Genomic DNA, 22,654 nt, shown 5'->3' on the forward strand with positions numbered 1-22,654 from the left:
TTTAAATAGATCTCTATCAGTGATCATCATAGACCCGGATTCAATTCAGAATGCTTTTCCCTCATCAGACTTGCTAAATTTGTTTGAAACATTCAAGGAGAAAAGCCATTAAGTCAGATTCCCAAGCGCCTTTCTCAGGGACCTTTGCTTCCAAACCCGTGAATCACTAGCAGCATCTAGTGGCCACAATAAATCAGATTTTCAGGTTGACTGTGGCATGAAATACAGGCGTATCAGTTCTAAACTGTTTTTTACCTTATTTACATGATTACCTTGAATTACAGCAACATCAGCATTACAGAGATTCTCTCAGATACTTATGCTATTATTGTAAGCCTAGGAACTCGTCCTGCCTGCATCAGTCTGGATTCATCCCCAAGGACAAAACAGACTGTCATCATCACAGCCTCTGCTGCAGTGAGAGCATGGTAGTAAGAATCAACATTTCCACAAGGCTGGGGAGCATCAGGAAGTTCCCAGAAGCAGCAAACCAAGTTCACATGGCGTGCAGGAACATAACCCAGGAAACACATGCTCACGCAGCCTAAGAATAACTGCACAGCAAGAGTACTATGAGCTGCTACACTAAGTCAGAGCGTATGGTACAGCTGGGACAACTGTAAAATAAAAAACAGAATAAAATAAAAAAAGGGATGAAGAAAACAGAAATCCCCATGAATTCCCAGCTACTGTAGCAACTGCTTTTTACTGTTGAGGAAAAGAAACTAAAGCAAACAGAACATACAGATACTTTTATTGCTCACCTTTTATACAACAGCACACCTTCAGCCAGTTTCTTTCACAGCTTTTTGACAATGTTTATGTACACAAAAAACCCAGCAAGAAGCATTATGTGGCTTTCAGTAAAGAAAAAAACCCAAACATTAGAACACCAAACTCAGCCAGGTTTTGTTTTCTGCAGCAATAATAAAAGGGCTTCCCCCAGGCAGGAACTAATCTTCCCAGGCCGTAGTGCATTTCTTTAAAAAGACAACCCCCAAAACAAATTGCCCTAGATCTGCTGAGCCAGTGGTATTAATTTGAAAATAAAATAAACTTCAGTTTTTCGTTTCTTCTAGCTGATTTCAAGTAAAAATTAGGTTTGGAGGAGGAGCAACTTGTTTTGGATGGATGCAGGTCAGTTTGAATTGCTACACCTAACTACAGGCCTACACACACTATCTGTTCACAATTTAGCTTAGTTTGAAATGAATCTTTGCAGATTTTGGCGGCAGTCAGTCTTCAGAGTTGAGCGGGTGGGAAAACACTGTTTAGCGGGAGATAAGGCTACTGAACATGGCATCCACAGAAGAGCTCAGATAACAAAAACCCCGTTTGTCAGAGGAGACCCCTGTGAGCGCACACACGCGCTGTAACGTCACCGTGACTGAAACGAGAAGTCAGCAAGCTGAAAAGCAACACTTCCAGGTTTAGAACATGTACCCCAACAATGATTTGGGGGGGAAATGCAGAATTTCTACTGAGTACTGTAACAGACAAATTTGAGTGGTCTTTGTATTTCTCCAAATCAAAATAGAAGGCAAACACAGCAGGCACATTTAGAACAAAAGTGTTTTGAGCAGAGGGAACCAGTCCAACATCCAAAAAGCATGGCTATTAGTTGATGTTTAGGGTGCAGGGGGTAGTGACAATGTCTTTCATTAAGACAGTAGAGGTGGGTGAGGAGGAGAGGTCTACACAAAGTTGTGCTTTGCTCTATGCAAAACATCCCACCCAAAGAGATTCCACCTGCTGTGTACAAACCTGTACTAATTCAAGCAGCATTTAAGTCAGGCCTCTGAAACCAGGTTTCTATTATGTGAGCTCTGCTGAAGTGTAAATTTTTAGCAGCCTCAGCTGGTGAAGTGTCTTCCTTGTCCAAAGCCAGACTGATTATACTGATAACCTCCATGCTGGAAGTGCTGCTCAAACTGCCCTCCTTGATTAAAGTTCTGCCCACCTCTGCCCCCCCAGCCGCCTCCTTGACCTCCTCGGCCACCGCGACCGCCACGGCCACCCCTCCCTCCTCCACGCCCACCCCCTCGGTCACTGTGGGACCCACCATCTTGGTATCTGTTGTCTTGCTGGTAGCCACCGCCACCACCCCCTTGGTAGCCACTTCCAGAATAAGAAGACGACTGGTAGCCACCATAGCCTCCTCCTTGGTAGCCACCACCACCATGGTAGCCACCTGTTTGAAAACCTGCATCTCTGTAGTTGCTCTCCCTGTAGCTGCCATCCTGGTAGCCACCACTTCCGCCATCTGTCCAGCCTCCTTGAAGCTTGTTTCCTCTTCCTCCTCCTCTGCCGCCATGATCATAACCACCGCGTCCTCCTCGTCCCCCTCGATCATGGCCTCCTTGTTCATGACCTCCTCGCCCTCCGTATGATGAGTCATAGCCTCCTCTTCCTCCTCGGTCGTGACCCCCATGGTCATAACCTCCCCGCCCTCCATAGGAAGAGTCGTAGCCACCTCTTCCTCCTCTGCCACCGCCTTGCTGCGAGCCACCCTCTGGTCTTTTCTGCCACGGTGGCATCTCAGGAGGTGGAGGTTCAATTTCATTGGGCCTTCCTCCTCTGTCAGGCACTCTGCCCATTAGCACCTGCAAAGGGAAAGGGAAAACTGCCATAGGAGTTGTGTCGCCTCACACCAGGGTCACATTTACTGAGACACACCACAGATAGCACCCACTCCAAGGTTTTTACATCCAGAGGCAAATTTTGTGTGTTTGAATGTGACAGACCTCTGACTCCAGATAATAAAAGTTAAACAGGCATTATCTAGTACTTGAAGCACTGCTAACAAAACAAGTCAGGAGACCTGTGCTGTTTGTTCAAACAGCAGGCACACCACTTTCTTTCCCTTAACTCTTTATTAATGCAGACTGCTAAACTCAGATAAGCACAAGTACAATGCGACAGAGTCTCTCTCATAAACAGTGCTCTGAGTTGCTGCAGAAGCCACTGACTTAGTAAATAAAGGACAAAAGATTTCATTTTTTAGTGAAGATATGCAGAAACTTAATGACAGGTCAGAGACAGCACTGATCAGAGAGAAGCAAGTCTCTAGAGGTCTTTAGTTGTCTAAGGATGGTGTGACCATAAAAATTTAGCAAGGCAAAATGGGACAGAACATCTGTACTGCTTGAAGTATATATATATAAAACAATATAACAAAGGAACTTCAAAAGAAGTAGACTACTTTGCTATTTCATGCTACTGTCTTGGAAAACATTTACTATTGATAATGGAGATAAATTAAAAGATTATGCATCAGCAGCACGGCAGTACTGCATTCCTGCTAAAACACACAGTACAGTCTGATAAGACTCAATCTCTCTAACTACTTAATTTCTTACACACCAACAACACTAAAAAGGTGCAGAAATTATTTGAGCTGGATGGGCTGTGGCCAAATCAGCACACCACTATTCTCTCCTAAATTAATTAGAACTTTACCTGAGGTACAGTTGATACTCAGAAGGTAGAAGAGCATGCACCTATCCCCACAATTCTAAAGCACCAAGTATGCTGCTGTACATAGCTACTGAGCTGCAAGTTCAGCACGTACTTTTGTGAGCCTATTACTCTTGTAAAATCATAATTTTTAAAACAAGACCAATTGTTTAGTCTAAGTCATGTTTCTACTATGTCTACTATGTATTATTAGAATTATACATTATTATACACTTGACTATAATCTATTTGTGTAGCCAGGCCAATCTAATTTGTGGGATCCTTGCCTTGTGATCTTGGTACATTCTATTTACACAGACCAGAAGCAAAGTTACTATGTAGGTGTTACACAGACATGGTGACAGAATCAGGTAGGAGCAGGGTAATGGCTTCAGTAATTCTGGTAAAACAGAGCAGGCCTACTCCCACTGAAAATAATCCAAGCATTTTTGACTGCCCCAAAGAAGGGGCATTGTGAACCTCAACAGCTGAAATTACACTATCCATAATCCACTGATGCATTATCTGGAACATATAAACACCAAATTTCTTATCCTTTATTTCCAAATTCCACTTACAATCCTGAAAAAAATTAGGATTTATTACTACATTCAGGTTACTTAAATATTCCTAAAAGAAAAAGCCATTTGTCACCAAAGGTACCTTATTGATGGCACATGCAGTCTTCTCTCGGATGGACCCACTGCTTGTTCTCATAATCTTTGACAGATCTTGCCGAGCTGCCAAGAGATTTGCAATTGATATAGTGCACTTAGTAGATAAGAGGGCACGTTTTGGCTGGTAGACTTTAGCCAGTTTTTCTGTTTGACTCTGTTGGAGCAAAGAAAAATAAAACCCAGTCAATTAAAGCAATGGGACATCTCATCAAAAGAATCAAATCAGCACTGAATAACAAGGCATTACTGCAAACAGAAAAAAAAAATCAAAAGAAAAAAGAAAAATCAGTGAGAATCACTTTATAACTGAGGATTACTTCAATAAACTTAGCATTTGTCACATTATTTTCTTAAGTAAATAGGAAACACAATTTTGACTGAAATGCTAAGACAACAAAGATCTGACAATTTTAACACTATATACATGCAGACTGTATTACTTCCAGGCAGTCAAACACAGAATAGAAGTGTGCCATATAGTTAATAGAAATTACTGCTAGAATCCAGAAGATACTGAAAGCAAAACACATCTGTGTTTAGCCTCCAGACCTTCTTCTGTGCCTTCACTCTGATCTGCACCCATTCCAGCTGGGCCAGCATCACCCCATCTCCAACACTTATCAGCAGAAAAAGGTCTTCTTAACTCTTTTCACTCTTCATTCCAGTCAGCTTCTTCACAAAGACAAGGCACCGAGAGGGACTGGCAGAGCTAGAAATGAGATCCCATGCTCAACTTTGCCTTGTACACAATGTCTCTTCCTCTACTGCCTTTCAGCATTAACCATTCTGGCTTTTTTGAACACCTCAAATGTTTTCCAGCTGAGACACAGGAGAAATCTGTGCTACTATACATGAGTTACTACGCAAGTTACATCTCTCTGCAGCTATCAACAGAATATAGTGTGTGATGCAGTTAGGATAAACCAGATTGCCATCTGAATGCAGATGACAGCAGTGGAGACAGGCATATCAGGTTTTCCAACATATCTTAACAGTGCAAAAACTTAGGACCACATTCTAAAATCCTAAAATTTTATTTTCCATCCAAAGAAAACCGGAATATGACACTGGCTAAAGGTAGGAGAAGCAAAAAGTATTTACCAGAGTGTTTTTCCCTGGTAAGTTTGACTCAACTCTGAGCACAGTATTTTGGTCTTGTGATGCTGTTTTAAGTGAAACTTGAAATTTTAACTTCAAAAAATCCATAATAATAGGAAATAAACCCTGCAAGGGTTTTTTTCCCTGTTGTTTCCACTATCTGGAGAAGTGGCTATTTAGTCATACTTCTGTATTTGATACTTTTCAAATAAAAAAAACCCAAACTTATCATCTTCTTAAAAGCTACTTTTAAAGCAAACTGCATTTTATGTCTGGAATACTACAGCAACATTCCCCAAATTTGTACTGTTATGTTTCTAAAAAAATATTTGCATTCTTATAGCTATAAATGCATATATACAATTTGTGGGTTCTATGAAGATATTTTGTGTGGCTAGTCAAGTTCAAAAATATCTGAGAATTCCTAGAAAAATAAAACAAAACCACATGGATAAAGATGTCAAAGCTGTAACACAATTAGAAATCCCTGTTTTTTAAACATAATTCACATTTTTACTCATTTTTATTAACTATTAAAATATTTAAACAGTCAGCTTGTTCTTTAGTCATCTACTAGAAAGCCTGAAGAATACAAGGTTTAATAGAGAGTGCATCAGTAGAAGCCCGACTCAGATGATGAAACAGAAAATGGGACAGGTCACAGTTTATTATTAAAGTATAGTTGCTTTTAGAAAAAAAAAGCACTCAATGATTCTATGTGCCACTCAGTAATAACTCAGTCTCAAACACTGTCAGCAGCATACTTAAGACCATGTTAGCAGATCTGGTTTAGTCCTGGAAAATAAATTACATGTACTATTTTTTTAAATCCTTTAATTTCTTTCTGACACATAGGAAATACAGAAACCCTAATTATTCCTAAAAGCAGATTATGTATCATGTACTCAAGGGAGAACAGATCTCATGTCACAGCCACTTGCACGGTTCAAAGACAAAAGAAGCACATAAAGCATTACCCTGTCTATGAGGTAAGAACAAGTAGTGCCTTAGCAGCTTTTCTCATGTGCATCTGTGGAGTTGTGATTGCAGACACACTTTGAGTTAAGGAAATCTGATCGCTGTGGACGGCACAAAGATAAGGGATGGTCAACAGGAAGATGTTTTTCTACCATCACACAAGACACAGCACTTAATGGTTGGCATTATGGTACTCTGAACATGATTGGATCAGTAATCTCTACTTTTTCCAGTGGCTTTGGTATGTAGTTACACACAGTTTGACTTCTCATTTTACAGTCTGATTTAACATCCAACAAATCAGTTTTAAGTAAAATACTTTTAATCACCTTTCATTGTCATAAATTTTTTTATAAACTCAAAACAAAACCAGACAACTCCTGCAGTTATTTTTGGCTCATGAAGGACAATACAATGATGCAGTTTTCCAGAAATACTTATTATAAAGGTTACCATCAACCAGGACTTCACAGCAAGTTGTCTGTACCTTAGCTCTATCTGACCAGCCAAAGGATTGCACAGTAACATCCAAACGTTTGACTAACAGTTTTCTTCGGACTTCGTATTCGTTGACTATGGCTTGATTAATTGCTTCAATTTTTTCCTGAAACAAAAATGTGCAACATAAACTATAGATTAAAGTGTTTCTACTTAATAAACTATGTGGATGGAAGAGAGTATGACACAAAGACACTATGCAGGGCTTAAGACTGCAATTATCTACCTTGTCAAATAGACTCACAGCCAAGCTGTGCCTGCTGACGTTATTTTCCTGAAGCTTCCAAGGCTCATGTTCAGCCTTCTACAATTTCTAACAGCATAAAAACTGCACAGATTGCTGAGGCATTTCTCAACATCCACCAGGACAGAGAAGCAAAGGTGAGAAGATACTACAGGTAACAAGCTGAAGCAAGGGCATATATAACTCCTAAGAAACAGGACATCCCCGTACCCTCTTAAAAAGTAGTAAGCTTAAGGACAAAGATAGAGCAAAGATGAAGGACTAAAAGTACATACAGTACTCTAAGACAATCTTGATTAAAGCACAGTCTGTCTACAGGCAAAACAACAACGTGTCCTATATGAAAAACTAGTCATGAGAAACACCTGGTAGCAGACAGTGGTTTAGTTAGAGCAGCAGGTGAGATATGCACCATTAGGAAAATAATACTTCTATTTAAAGAGGCCTGGCTGGAGGGAGGGCAGCAGGGTCCACTTCCAGTCTCAACAATACAAGCACTGAAGGAAGCAGACTGCTGGAAGATGATGTGTTTCAGCCTTAAGCAAGAGAGACAAGAGAGACCTGAAGTCTTGAAGCAGCTGCCATAGCACTGAGCTTGGTGCAGCAGCAGTGATTAACCCAGGCACCATGCTCCTAGTACAGCAGGAGACAAACCCCAGCTGGAGAAGATCACAGCCCCAAAGCCTGGGTGTACAATGTCTCCCTGCAGCTCCTACCTGCATACTCACTGCCTCTTGGAGAGGCAAGGAAGGAAGCAGACTACTCCAAATGAGGAAAAGAAGGGGCCATTATGACCAGACCCACAGTTTAGCTAAAAAGAAGCAGCCATGACACCATCTCAGCAGGACCAGGTCACACAGACAGTGCTGGCAAAGGGCAGGAGAGGAAGGTTTAAGCTACTGCAAAACATACTGGTCAGCACCATCACCAATCATATCATCAATAGATCTCTCATTCTGAAAAGTTTAGCCTGCACCTGGACCTAGAGATTCATGTAAGATCTTACCAGTTGCTGTACCTTTATTGCACCAACATATATATTATACTGCAAGAAATTATCTTCTTGTCTTCAGAGAAAAATAATTTTTCAGCATTCAGAATCAAGAGCAATACTTTGTATACTTAAAAAAGGGAAATGGGCTCTAATACCTGCAACTACTCACCCAGTGAGCTGGTCCCAGTTGTTTCTTCAATAAAGGTTTTCCAACATGATTAGGCGGAACTTTTGCTAGAGTTTCCTTCAGCTGTTAGGAGACATATAAAAATATTAGCCTTGGATAAAAAAATTATTTTTTCAAGATTCAAATTAAAAGACAGGACTACTGGACAGTCAAAGGCATGACACAGCAACCTCTAATATCAAGTTATTTTCTCTGGAATAGAGAGCCAAGCACACTTCTTTTGGAAAGCAACTGTTTTTAGATTTCTGGTAGTCTCAGCTATAATTATTTAAAAATTAAGAGAAGGGACTGTAGAATAGATCTACAATTAAAGACACCATGAGGTACTGCTACTCTTGAAGCCAGAAGGATTACTCTACATATCATCTATTTAATCCAGAAAATACCCCACATTTGTATCAAAGAGCTTATATTAAGACTATGTGAAATATAACATGACCCAAAGAAGGATCCTTCTCTACAATCAAAAGGAGAACAATCTTAATATGAAGTTTTAAATCTAACTTGCATTTTAGGAGTTTGGGTACAACTTAAATTGATCCCATCTAAAAATTTCTTAGGACTTCAAGGGGGAAGAAATGGAGTAGCAGTGACAAAAACTTCCAAAATATTTTGGAAAAAAAAAAAATACCAACTTGTTCATTCCAGCATGTGATCTAACATATTCAGTAACCTGGTTTTCCAATAGTACTGAGCCAAATTAATTTAAGATTTTAAACATAAGTGCTTTCAAAGAGCAGAGGCAGTTCATTCAAGTATCAGCAGTTCCTTTTGTTAATGATCTACCACATTAAAAAAGAGAGTCAACTACACAAAGATCCTACTTCAAACTGTAGTACATATGTGTGAAGAAAAAGTTAGCTTGATTTTCACACATTAAATCAGAATATTAACATTCTAAGACTTTTTAAAAACAAGAACACTGATATCTTTTCATTTACAAAGTGAAATAAGTTTTTCAGTTATTAGTCAGCTTTACATTCTCATTCTCAAATACTGCTAACATGTGAAGTATTCAAACTGTAAACACTAGTTATATACAATTTCTGCTAAAACTGTAGGTTAGAAATTCCTGATTGCATTTCATTATGCTGTAAAGATGGTTAAGGAGGAGGCAGGCTTATAGAGTCATTGAGAGAATATTCATTTAACCTTACTAGACAGTGTAAAAGAGAAGTATGTTAGGATAACAACAGAATTTCCAGATTAAAGATTTTAATCTACTTCATATTCTGTATTTTTAGAGACTCTTTCAACAGCAAAGCTTCCTAGCATTGTCCATTATTATGAATATTTTCTACCTTTTATATAAAATAGAAGCACAGCATTTCTTATGTGTCTGTGTAATGCCCATAGTGATTCCAAAACCAGAAAACAAACTGCTTCCATTCTACACTTTGGACTTCTGAGGGAAAACCATCCTCCTCCTCCTCCTCTTAGAAAGGTCAAACCAAACTGATACCTTGCATAGAAACAAAACACTATTCTCAATTTCTTGGTAAAATGCAACTAAAAGGTCTGTCAAACTCAGAAAATGTTTTGGGGAGCTCTGTAATCACAGAATATTCTGCATTAGAAGGGACCCATATCTGATCTTTAAAGTTAACAAGGGTTGTCTTCTGCTGTTCTGCTCTCCCCTATCTCACAAATTCAGTCACTAAATGTGACTTAAAAGCTTTCTGTCCCCGACCCTTGGTCTGTGCACTGGACATTCCATTCCATTTAATTCCTCTGATTTATAGAAGTTATTCAAAAGTAAATTTATTTTTTAAAAAGATCACAACAGCATGGAGAACACACAAAGGAAAGAATAAAAATAAATGTAATCACAAGAATTGATGAAGTCTTACGGTAAAGGTGTTAAGTTTTACTTTAGTTACACCACCTTTTAACAAAAATGTCTGTAAATATTAGGTTCCCATACAAATTTGTTTAGGTGTATTTCCTGAAAAACATTTCTCTTTAACATTCTTCCTGAGGCCCAAGCTGAGCATTTTCTATGTCTTCTGCAGCAAGTGATGGCATTAAAACCAAGAGCAGTCACCCTGGATGGTGATGACAGCAGCAGTCCCTGACCTCATGCCCTGGCATGGAAAAAGCCTTTAAAATAATTTTCAAAATTCTGACTCTTTGCACATGCAGTAAAAACACATTAACTGTCCTTCACAATTCAAACACTGGAGTTCCACAAGAGACAAATCTCGCTCAGGTAGCAGAACTATTTTCCATCAAAACAGTAACATCATAAATATTCCTATTTTTCTTCCTTTGGATCTTACCTTTTTTTCGATTCCACTGAAGAACTGGAACATCGTTATATTGGCGGGAGGCTTGGACATGCCTAAAGCAATACAGATGCCTTTTAATTCCTGAAAGACTTCACTGCCACCTCCTTCCTGGGCTTTTTTAGGAGGGGCATTCACACACAGCATTCTGGCAGCTTCCAGTTCTGAGATGAGGTATGCTGGGGTAAGAAAAATCAGATTTGACCATCAGATATAGCAGAGTTACTTTGGAGCCAGTGAAAGCTCAAGTGCTTACAACCAACAAACATGCAAATGGACTGTTTTAGACAGAGTGAGGGATAGAAATTTTGTATCTACAGAACACTCATATTAACAATTATGAGTTCAGTGCTAGAAACACAACAAATAGAGGACAGGTTTAGTACAACCAATTAAAGCAAGGAAAAAAATCTTATGATTCCAGCAGGTTTTAATCCTACAGTTCAACAGAGGACAGCTCTTTTCCTTCAGGTTTTGCCCAGCAAAGGCAGGAAACTAGAACATGGAAACAAGCAGGATGAGGGACTGGGATGTGCATTTTAGGGTAGACAAGCAAGCACTTCTTGACACTCTAGGAAACAAGCAAGGAAACATGAAGAGAGAAGTGAAATGTTGGATGAATCTCATCCACTTCCCCACACAAAATGTAGAGTGGAAGAATAATCCCACTGAGAAATACTACTGAGAATTCATGTTTACAATAAGTTCCGAAAGGAAAGCTGTAACTGATGAAATAGAAGCTAGAATAGCTGAAGTTTTCTTCAATATCAGAACTGTAAGAACCTATCATTACATTGTAACTCCTTTATGAAACATGAAGAGAAAAATCAAAATCACTATTTCTGAACAAAGTATATGCCCAGAATTTCAGCATCAGGTGTCACTTACAGTGATATAAATTTACAACGATATAAACAGCCTTTGTTTGCAGGTGTCACAACTTTAAGGTTTGAATTTTTTAAATGCACAAGTTTAACAGCACTTTTCTCATTAACCATAGTGAGTGGCCATAGCAATAATGTACAAAAACGCTTTGAAAAATAAGGGAAACTGATACTGCAGACACACTTGTGAGCAGGGAAGCAAACCCACAGCTATACAAAAGAAGCTTATTATGTATAAAACTGGGACAGATAAAAAGATTAAGAAAAGAACACAGCATTTTAATGATATCTAGAATTCCTTCTAGATCTCTAGAATATCTTCTACTAAAGATACAGAATACCTTATAAATAAAAAAAAAAATCTTAGAATACGTAAAGCAGAGATGCATCCTTTGTAAGTTCTTTCAGCAGCACTTTATACAGGTTTTTCTTACACTGAATTTTCAATTATTTACACTCTTTTCAGGCCTACTGAAAAGGAAACTAGCATGAGAATTTTGTTCCAAAAATTTAAATCGCATTTAAGCTATCTTCAACCTCCTCTGACAACAACATGAATTTTAAAAGTCTATCATTAAGACAAATGTTCTTTAGATGGTGATTGTTTTTTGCACACCTCTTCTGAACCAGCCTGAAACTCTTGTACTTTTTGTTTTTGCGGATGCCAGTACCTAACATTGTATCTGAGTGACACTGCACATTAAGTCAATCAATCCTAACCATTTGGGTTTATTTTGTGCTTTCCTCTCTCAGCAATACTGCTGCATCTTCCAAGTGACATAAACTGTGCTGCATTTCATTAAAATGTCAAATACCCTGGCATTCATTACAGAGTGTTATCCTATTTCTCCCGAAAAAAAACCCTAGTTTTATGGCTCACATACAACAGGATACCTAAAAAGTTCACTTAACGCAGCTAAAGTAAGCTATGCAACTATAGTGGTACACAAAAAAAGGAGTTTGGCACTACTGCAATTTCACATTTGACACTAAACACAGTATTCCTGCCAGATGGGATACCAGAGCTCCTGAACACAGCCTTATATGACCAAAACGTACATCCCAAAGGACCTCTGGGATAAACTGTGTGTCATGGACAAGCCAAATTTATTGAATGGCTTGGCCTATAGAAAACAAGCTGAAGGGGAGATTGAGCTACAAACCCAAAAAAAATTCAGATTAAGTCTAATCATCTTTCTCCTACTGTTGAAATACAGGAACCTATTCTGTAATTAATTTCTTGTATCTCAGATGAAGGCAGAACTAAATTTCTGTTTTGAAAATTTAAAGAATCAGCAGCAACTGAGGAAGCAAATAAAACATTAACTCTTCTTGAATTTAAAATGAGATTAAAATTAGTACTACAGTTTCTAACTTTGAGACTTGTATTTTTTTATTACAATGTGACGTAATATCACACACCTTTAACAAATTTAAGTACTATTTCTTCTCCTCTAAGATTTCATAAGCAGAAAAAAAAAACAATTTAGCTATTGAGATCTGATGGATGGAAAAGCAATCACCATGCTAATGTTAATTTCCTTTCAGTCAGCAGAAAGCAACAGTGAAGCTGTTTACTAAGGATAATGATCAAAAGAACTGGGAGTTGGGATAAAACATTCTCTCATAACAATTCCGACTGCCGTCAGTGTATGAAAACACAAGTTTTGTTGCACCTTGCAAGTCATCACAGCATTTTAGAGGGAGCCTCTAAAATTATGATGCATCTGATGTTAGTAGTCATTTTTACAACCATGCTAAATAGAGTTCAGTGGTTAAATTCTGGCACAAGTGTTCAAATAATTCCCTCTTTGTTGCACCTTTTGAGAAGTAATAGGACAGACTTTCTGCTCATGAATGTGAAACAGGTTAATACTCAGAATATTTTTCATCTTATACTCACTCCATATTGACTGTTAAAGCCAGAAATATTATACTCTGACACTGTAAATTACAGAAAAAATAATGCATATTTTTAGGTAACTACCTTTGTGGTAAACAAACCAGTATCTCATTAAGTGTAAGAAACAGTACTGTGAATCTTACAGAAGGCCAGATTTGCTTGAAAGCACCCTTTTAACTTACTAAGCAGCAAGAGACAGTTCTTTTGATTATGAAGGCGTTTTGTCACATCTCCTGATGTTAATGACGCATATGGACAGTTCATTTCAGACAGCAACCCACTCATTTCAAGTTGAAATTCTTCTGCTTCATTTGGACCTTAGAAAGAAAAGAATAATCATTCATTCACTGCTAATATCTATGGGACTATGATTAGAATGAATTAGCTATTTAAAAAAATAAATCTTTTGCTTGAGTTGCATTTAATATTAAGACCTGTTTCTAATGGAGGCCAAGTGAATTTCTTGGGTTCCTCCAAGACACAGCACAACCTATTTGGAACCATGATATGCTTCCTTAGTATAAAATTATGTTTCACTGACAGCTTTTCCAAGCTACAACAGGCACTGGAAACTTCTGCAATGAAAGGGGATATCAAAAACATCATAAATTTTACAGGAGTTATTTTAAATATCAATTATCTCTTCCCATTACAAATGTATCAGATGGTTATGACAAAATCATGAATAATAAATATGGCTTATGAGTTCTCACATTTTCTATTACTTCTCCCTGTAAACTCACATTTGTCAACTGATTTTATTTCATAATTTCATTTTTAAAAATAATTAAGTCACGTAAACCAAACCTTTGACTGATATTTCTGTCAAAATTTACTGAAACTAATCAGAATTTGCTAGGTAAAAAAAACACAGTGATGAGAAGTAACATCTTTTATCTTCTGGAAAGAGACTTCGACCCCAAATGTCTGCTATTCCCAAACTCAAGACATACAAAATGAAGATAGGACCTGACAGCACTCCAGCTAACACGTTTCTATCACATGTTTAAAGAATTTGAAATAGGTGCTGGAAGACTTCTGGATTGTATTTTTAAACAAAACATAGAATAGGAACCTTATACTACTAAAAGGGATGAGAATGTACTGTTACAGAGAAAGAATGTGAAATACACTCAAAGAAGGAACAGGTCAGAAACAGAGAGAAAGGGAAGTAACAGATGCTGAGGCAAAAGGCAGCAACCTTTGGCCAATGAGCAAATACAAAGCTAAGCTCATAAAGGCATTATGAGTTAACGTATTAGATATTCAGGAATATGAGTTATCATACCAATTTAACAATTTAAGCTGTAGAATGTAATGACAGGAAAATAACTTTTTCTTTGAAAGCTAAGGTTTGCTTCCTCCACCAAAATGAAAAACAAAAAACCATTTTCAAGCTCCTTCTCAGAGCATTTCATGAAGAGAGAAAAATTCATAGCAAGCACAAAGTTAAGGGAACCAACAGTGAAAAGAAAATATGGTTACTGTAGTCATAAGAATGTTACCTTGAACACTAGTACTACTGACATAAAAATTACAAACAGAAGCATGGAAATAAAAGTATTTTCACAATCTAATAAATACCGCACTAGCATTAGAGTTTCCCTAAATTCATCTAAGAACTTTAAAAGAAAAAGCTTTTGAAGGAAAACATTTTCAGGAAAATGTTTGATTGCCACTATTATTTCAACCTCTACTGGTTGCTCATTAGGCAAATTTGAGGTGGAAAATATCCAAAATCTGGCAGTGTGCAGTCAACACTCCCTGGTACAACAGACACTGCCAGCCCTAATCTCTGTGGCATGCAAGAACACACAGTAAGTGCATGCTTGTGCTGGAGTTATGACTACTTACTGTTGGTTGCCTGCACGTTTTCCTCTAGTTTACAGAACAGCCGTAACTCAGATACCAACCAAGCACAGAGTTTGGTGAATTCAGGGGAACTGGCTCCATGAGAGACTGCCTGAGCCAGCGCTCCGTCGTCTAACAATGGACCTTTGTAACTGAGAAGTAAAACAAAAGCACAGTTTATTAATGTTTGCTGTGACCAATGTACTTTGATAGATTTATTTTATGCTGTATACATATTGAGAGCTACAACCACAATACATCTGCAGTGCTGATCTCCTGGAGTGGTGATTCCTGGACTAAACTGCAGCAAGCACCACACTGAAAACATCGGTGTAAACACAGAATTTGTGTGTACATTAACTTACCATCAGAGACTGTGCCACAAAATATCATCAAAGATTTCCTCCTCAAGAATGTTACCATGTACAGTGGCAACTTCTCTGCCTCCATCTGAAGATGTTACTGACAATAGACCTATCCAGGGCAACTGCAGTCTCAAAGAATCCTTCCTGAGCTCTACATACTGCTTTACGGTATGTTGGATAATTACTGCTTAACAAGTGCACCTTTTCTGTCACTTCTTATCACGCATGAAAGAGTTGCCTTACAAAACAAAGCCTTTGATAGAAACATTACAAAAGTGATATGCATAATAATATCCTCTCTTGAAAAAGCAACTTCTCTAAACATACACAAGAAAAACTAATGGAATTGGTTCTTTGCATAAGCAAAATAAGCCAAAAATCAGACCTAGAGTAAAGAAAGCATGAGTTTATTGATCAGATCCTTGAAAACATAGTTTTGAGGTCATTTGTGTACTGATCATCTCTCAGGGGGAGAATGAAGAGTAGAGAGAAGGCTGCCTTATTAACCAGGTAGAAGCACATGTGAGAGTTTACTTGAGTATTTTAGAAAAAAAGGTATAATATTATTTTGATATACTACCCCCAAAAGAGAAAGACATCCAAGAATGCTCATAACCAACAGAACTCTCTCTTGGAAACTTCTGGGTAAAATCACCCACTATACCACAACAATCCAATGAGTCCAGGCAAGTCTCTTGGCAAACCTCAGGAATAAAAGAAAACATCTCAAACTGAAATGTAATTCTCCTCACTCTGCTCCTGTGCTTAATACCACACACAAAGGATTTGGCACTCACTGTAGTGGCCTGTTACTTCAGCCAAGTAAAATGAAGAAGCCACACTCAAAAATAACTTTTACCTCACAGAGCAGCTTGATTTGTGACACAGTTAATCTGCTGGCAGCTGGTGGGAAGCTGTAATCTCATGTATTACAACCCTACTGCATGACCACAGTAGGCTGGACTCTTCAAGAGGCTAATTAGAGCAAGTTCCAGCCCCATCCCACAGACATTTCAGGCCTACATGTGTAGGTCTGGGAACATCTGGGACTCAGAACAGAAGCATCCAGTTATAGATCAAAGTAGAAAGGAAGCAATGGCAAGCCTTTTGCTTTGGCAGGATTGGGATTTAAATCCCTGCTCAGATGTTCTAGAGGCACCTTTACTAGAACTTTTTCTTTAAAAAGGTAGCATCTTGAGTGTGTTATTTCTTATAATTATGACTTCAGCTACACATCAATCTAGCCAATAATCCGACATGCAGATTCCTAACTGCAAGCAGCTTTTTCCTTCTGTTTCTGCCAATAGCACATGTTCCAGAGCTATGTTCTTTTGGTAACACTGTGCTATCCCATATGTTTGCTTTTTCACCAGTTCAACAAACCGATTTACAAGACAAGAGGCCACCATCTGAACACCTTGAGCACAATAACAAAAAGAAAGAGCTCACTAACATGTAATGCTGTAAGAAAAAAACTCATGTGATACATTAGAAATATCTTCAGTATCCGATGAGAAAAAGTAAGTTGAACCATGAAGACCACGAAGCTACTGCCAAAGCATAAAGCCTCAAACACCCCAGTCTTTCCAGACACCAAGAATCAGAAGTCCTTTAGACACATGCAGTAATTTTCCCAGTTGTTACCAATATTGCTGAGGTCTCATGTCTTTCATCCTCCAAATTTTCTTTTTTTTCACTGTTGCAAATTTTGCTTCATATAACTTATTTGTTCATCTGCTTTCACTGTTTGCTTTACTTATTTATGTCAAAAATCAACAACGCCTTCTCTCTATAATTGCACAAATCACAGCTCCTTCAAGCCACTAGTATCCCTTTAAACATATGACAGAGAAAATAAGCCAGTCACAGTATTTTCATTGTGGCAGAGCTGCCTTTTCACATTTCAGCCAGAGAAATACCTGCCAAAACAGAAGCCTACTTGTCAAGCTTTGCAACTATCATCACTAACTTAGCCTGGAAATACAATCTTTGTTGGAGCATAATGACTCTAGCCACAAAGTGATTTATGGGAATAGGGCCAATGTGAGTAAATACAGCTGTTTGCATAGAACCAGCAGCAGAAGTGAAATTGTAGCTGCCTGATCTCTGAACTCTTAACAGTTTACAGGCATGTGAGCTTACAGACGGATGTGTCCTCCATGCTCTCCCTCTCCTACTTATGCAACCTTTACTGACTCCGACAAAGTAACAGGTTTACACAGCAAAAGTCTCCTGTGCTAGATTACACTTTAAAAATGTAAAAAGGAAAGACACTTGCTCGTTTGCAACTATTTTTACTTCCCCACTCTCCCCGCCCCCCCCCCCCCACTAAATATGAAGTCCGAAAGCTTTTTCTTGTCTGACGTATCTCTTTATCCCCTCCCACCCTCAGCTAGGTTCTGCTGAGTGCAGAACTGAGGAGCAACGAACCAGATGACATACAAGAACCAAGGCGACTAGCTCGCAGGGAGAAGCAACACGCTCGCCAAGGCCGTGCAGCTAAAAACCTGTCCATTTGCCTCGGGGCATCGTCGCCAGCCCCGCTCTGGGGGTGGCTCTGACGAAAAGGGACCATTCCAGGCGCTGCCGGAGCCGCGGCCCTGCGGAGCGACAGCGGCCCCGCCTGCGCGGGGCGGACAGCGGCGTTGTGTCCCATGTGGGGCCGCCCTCTGCTCCCGGCCCACACCGGGAGCGCCCCGCACCCCCAGCCCCGGACACCTACCCCAGGTCCTCCAGCGACTCCAGCACATCGTTCTCCAGGAGCTCGAACTCCATCCTGCGGCGGAGTACGAGGGGTGGACCTGCGCGACAGCGGGACTCAGCGCCACCAGTACTCGCACTCCCACCGCCCGCCATTCCCCCCATTTCCAGCCCATCCCGGCCTCGAGAGGGGGACTCAACTCTCACCCCCCGCCCTGCCGTGAGGGAGAGCCCCCGGCGCCGCAGACCCTCTCTCCGCGCTGCCCATGCCCGCCCTCCTCCTCCAGCCCGGCGGCACCACGCACCGCGCTCGCAGCTGCGCCGCCGACTGCCGGGTTGGCATCTCAGGGCGGGGAGCGCGGCGCCGCAGGCCCCCAGCCGCACTCTTCACCCGGCTTCTTTAGGACCGCACACCCCGGTGCCTGACCGGCGCCGCCTCCGTCCGCTGCGATCTCCGCCTATCCGCCGATCGAAGTGCCGTTGCTAAACCGGGACATGGGTGCGAGGCCGGACAACGGGCCGGTTTTGTGGGAGAAGAGCCCGGGACGAGCCAAGGATCTCACTTTTGTGTTCAGGCGCCGGAACGGGCAGACCCGGAAGAAGGACTCCTCCCTCCCAGCCACGCAGCCCGCGCAGGAATGTGCTGCGGCGAGCGGCGTCGCGGCAACGGGAGGGGGAGGGGGGAGGACGGGGCGGCGGAAGGGTCAAACTGCGCCAGGGAGCGAGAGTGCGTCCCCACCCTGCAGGACCCCGCGCCACGGCCGGGACCACAAATCCCGGCACGCCTTGCGCGCGTCAGGGCTTTTTGCGGCGGGGCGCACGGCGCCGAATAAAATTAATAAAATTAATAAAATTAATAAAATTAATAAAATTAATAAAATTAATAAATGGAAACCTTTTTGGTACAATTACCAAATTAAATCCACGGGTCTCGTTTTTCCCTCTGCTCCGTGGCCCGGCGGCGCGGGCTGCAGCGGTCGAGACGCGGCATTCGGGGATGCTGAAGGCAGCGCTGGGCGGGCTGAGCCTGCCTGACTCTGTGCTGGCCGGGAAACTCCTGGAGGCGAAGCTCTGGCAGCTTTTTTAAAAATTATTTTAAATTCAGGGGGGAGGGGTGTAACAGCCTTCTCTTATTCTAGTTGCTCAGGTGCCAGCATGTTCGGAGGGAATGCCTGGGCACAGATCCATCCTCAGGAAAAAAGCTGAGTTCCGGGGCCCAAGGGGATAATTCTGCTCGCTCTGTGCAGCTCTGTTAGGCAGCACTGCCCGGCAGTCCCACAGAAAGCAGTGCTAGAAAAGAGTCACGGATAAAAGGATGTGTTGGGATGGCTATGCCACGCTAGGGAAAGCCAAAACCACTCGTGCCAAAAATTATGCCAGCTGGTGCTGCAGGAGGGGAGTCCTGTACTTCATGAAACTGCCCTTGGCAGACACAGAGGAAAAGCTGCAATCGAAATATGAATGATCTTGCAGCCTCAAGATAGGCATGTAATAAATGGAATTGATTCGTGCTAACTAAATTGTAACTATTTTGAAAGTAATTATTAGAAGCAATCAAGAGAATCAGTGTTACAAGGCAGATGTAGCCCTTTACAGATGTTACATGTTAAAACTGAGGTACACAATGTAGTTTGGAAGATAAGCGATGTCCCAAGATGAAATCGACATTGAGATGGGCAAAGTTGGAACGACTTTAGGCATAGGGCCTGAAAATTATTAAATGTAAGAATAATTAGTGGACCTACATAATACAACGCTTAGTACACACATGCAAACCTGTGAGGCCATCCAGAGGACCACAAGGATGAGTGTAAACCTTCGTCAAAAGACCACCAAAAGAAGACTGGAGACCCCCTAACAACAAGTGAAGTGTGTGCCGTGAAGAATAGCGATGTAAAATTAAAGAATCGGAAATAGGAGGAGGCTTACGGGAAACATTAATGAATATGTATAAGCATACAGTATATAAATTTAGTTTGAATTGTTTTGCTTTGTATGTGAGGCAGGGTGGGAAGCCCTCTCCGTGCCCCGGCCGGTTTTGTTTATGCTTTAATTATTCTTAATTACGGCAAATTACATACATAAATTGTATTTTTTTGCTAAATTTTATTCTTTTACTAAATTGTATTCTTTTACACCAAATTACTGTTAAATTCACTAAATTGTATTAATTTTTAATTAAACTGCTGTTAACTCAATAGACCTATTGTCAAACTTCTAATTTCATTTGTATTTGGTAGGAGGATAAGGAAACAGTACCTTAAAGGGCTAGAAAGAATACTTCACTAGCAGACAGCTCAGTCACCAGTTCTACTGCTACAAGACATGCCAATCTACACATTTAGGCAAAAATTACCTCATAAAGACTAAAATCTTGATGTCAGAGGAATAATACAGGCATTCTGCTTTGTGTATTTGCTTCTAGTTGTATAGTGGTTAGTACAGTGTAGCCACAGCCCGCCTCAATTTTTTTAAAAATAAAGATAAAGACTTCTGGCAATCTGCCTTATCACTGCTGGGCTGTGAGAATTACTGAATTTTCCTTTAGGCCATTCATTTTTGATTCAAAGCATCTCAGGTGTTGTGCTTGGGAGCCTTGCCTGGGCAGATAGTCTAAACTGGAGATCTGGGGGATTAGGATTTTCCTCACAAATTCAACACTGCTGCAGAAAGCTTGTGAGCTTTTGCTTGTTTGATTGAAAACTGTTTGGGTTTTGGTTTGTTGTTTTGCTTTTGGTGTTTTTTTTTTTTATTTTTACGTAATGGTTGGGTTCACCTTGCTTGCAGAGGTGGAAGTGTACCAAGCTGGACAGTAGGTCCACAGTCTGACCCTGCTCAGTTGCTGCTGCTGCTTGTAGTCATGATAATGTTTAGCCCTTATTTCTGAAACTTTTTTCTTTCCCTAAATATAGGGTTTTAAAGCATTCACAGGAGCAAGCAGTACACAAAACAATTCATTTTGTCACATGGACACTGTTCCTATGTCTGCTCCTGAATCTCCACATGTTGAAAAGCGAGGATTTTGTGCTAATTTCATGAGGACATTTGCTGTCATCTACATTTACTGCTCAGATAAGCATGTGCACAGAAGGGTCCTATTCATCTTGGCACTGAGCTGGTAACATCTGCCTTCTGAAACAAATAAATGTATTTCTTTCTTGGGTTCAGTTGTGCCAATACTGCCTGGTAGGGACAATTTGGAAGGCATCTTCTCCAGTCTCTATCACTCAGCTCCCTATCTGCTTTAATATCCTTTCTGTGCTGTGAGAACCAGCAGTTCCATGAAAAACATAAGGATCTTGTGGCTGGGGAGGAGAACTGTTGGAGGTGTGATGCTCACCTGGAGCAGGCAGCCACAATTTTCTCCTGGGGAAAGGGACAAAGCTTTGCTTTGCCACTGTGTCTTACCAGTCATGATTTTTTCTTTTTCTACCAACATAGGGTTTTTCACCACACAAATTTTGGAGGCATGGGAGGTGTGAATGGCCACTGTGCAGCATCCTGCTCCCCCAAGAAGAAATTAATTTTGAGACTGGGCAGTTTCTGTTTTGAGTATAAGTGCTTCTTGAACAAAATAATACCATCCTGAGCAGTCTGCTGTTGCACAGTAACATCCAGAGCTCTGCAGACGTGTTACTTCTGGAAGCAGCAGCCACTTGGGCTTTTGGCTCAGGGAAGGGCTGTAACTGGGGTAGATTTCCCTGGGCTACACAAGGTTCTGCAGATTTGTCAACCTGCAGAACTGAGCTCAACTCTCCTTGGGTCTGTTCTCTCCCTGGGGTAGGTTTGTTACAGCTACTTCCCTCTCAGCCCTGACTCACAGACAGCTGTAGGGCTGTGAGTGCAATGCGGCCCTCAGGCAGCTTGACTGCAACATTCTGGCTGGAGCCATACGTGACTCCCTACACTGTGTCACCACTGCAAACGCCATGTAATACTGATTTCTCCAATGGGAAGATGCAAACCAACCAAGATTGCTGCTGTCCTCTTCATGGGACCCCTGTAAACCCCTCCTGGCCCCTTCAGCCCTGGGGGAATGGGGATGTGTGTGGTGGATATTGGTCAGGTGCTCCTAGGCTGTTACATACAACTGGGAAGTTGGCAGCCCATGCATGGCCTGAGGCTCTGCAGCCCAAATATATTTATTTTGAGAGGTGTGAGGTGCTCCACTGCTTAGATGCCAGCTGTCATTAAACAAAGATAATTGGTTTCCTGTGTACTTGCCTTTGTGATTGATTGCTTTTGGTGCTTGAGATGCTTGGGAGCTCTGACTGAACAGAAGCAGAATTCTTCCTGTGCATATTCTCTCACAGCTAATAAAGTAGGGCTGTAGTCCCTTCCTTCAGCTTTAACCAAAAGAACCTGTCACCAGTGTGAAGGAGGCTTGTTGAACTTGCCCAGGTCACTGAAAACACACCCTGACAGTTTAAACCTCACTTCCATAGGAAAGCTAGCCAAAGACAACAACTTTAAGTAAGGCTTTATTTCATTACAAATTACCTTCACAGGGTTTACACCACCCTACCTCAGGTCT

General features: G+C 40.8%; 1 protein-coding gene across 2 annotated transcripts; it reads right to left on the minus strand.

Moving 5' to 3' along the window:
• Positions 1-737: 737 nt before the first annotated feature.
• Positions 738-18,712, minus strand: TSLIG3A (tRNA splicing ligase complex subunit 3A). Of its 2 annotated transcripts, none has more exons than XM_014256000.2 (9): positions 18,426-18,712; positions 18,143-18,221; positions 15,059-15,207; positions 13,387-13,521; positions 10,412-10,596; positions 8,115-8,195; positions 6,697-6,813; positions 4,120-4,287; positions 738-2,603 (listed from the first exon to the last, which is right to left on the minus strand). In XM_014256000.2, the coding sequence occupies exons 2-9, from the start codon at positions 18,193-18,195 to the stop codon at positions 1,854-1,856; spliced, it is 1,638 nt and encodes a 545-aa protein (XP_014111475.1). In that variant the 5' UTR covers positions 18,196-18,221; positions 18,426-18,712; the 3' UTR covers positions 738-1,853. The 2 variants fall into 2 exon arrangements, with proteins under 2 accessions (XP_014111475.1, XP_087909852.1); XM_088053726.1 differs by lacking the exon at positions 18,426-18,712 and adding an exon at positions 18,328-18,346.
• Between the last annotated feature and the right edge of the window lie 3,942 nt (positions 18,713-22,654).

The sequence above is a fragment of the Pseudopodoces humilis genome, chromosome 3, assembly GCF_049639895.1.
Source record: "Pseudopodoces humilis isolate 2021_Gansu_Grassland_sample_001 chromosome 3, ASM4963989v1, whole genome shotgun sequence".
Taxonomy (NCBI): domain Eukaryota; kingdom Metazoa; phylum Chordata; class Aves; order Passeriformes; family Paridae; genus Pseudopodoces; species Pseudopodoces humilis.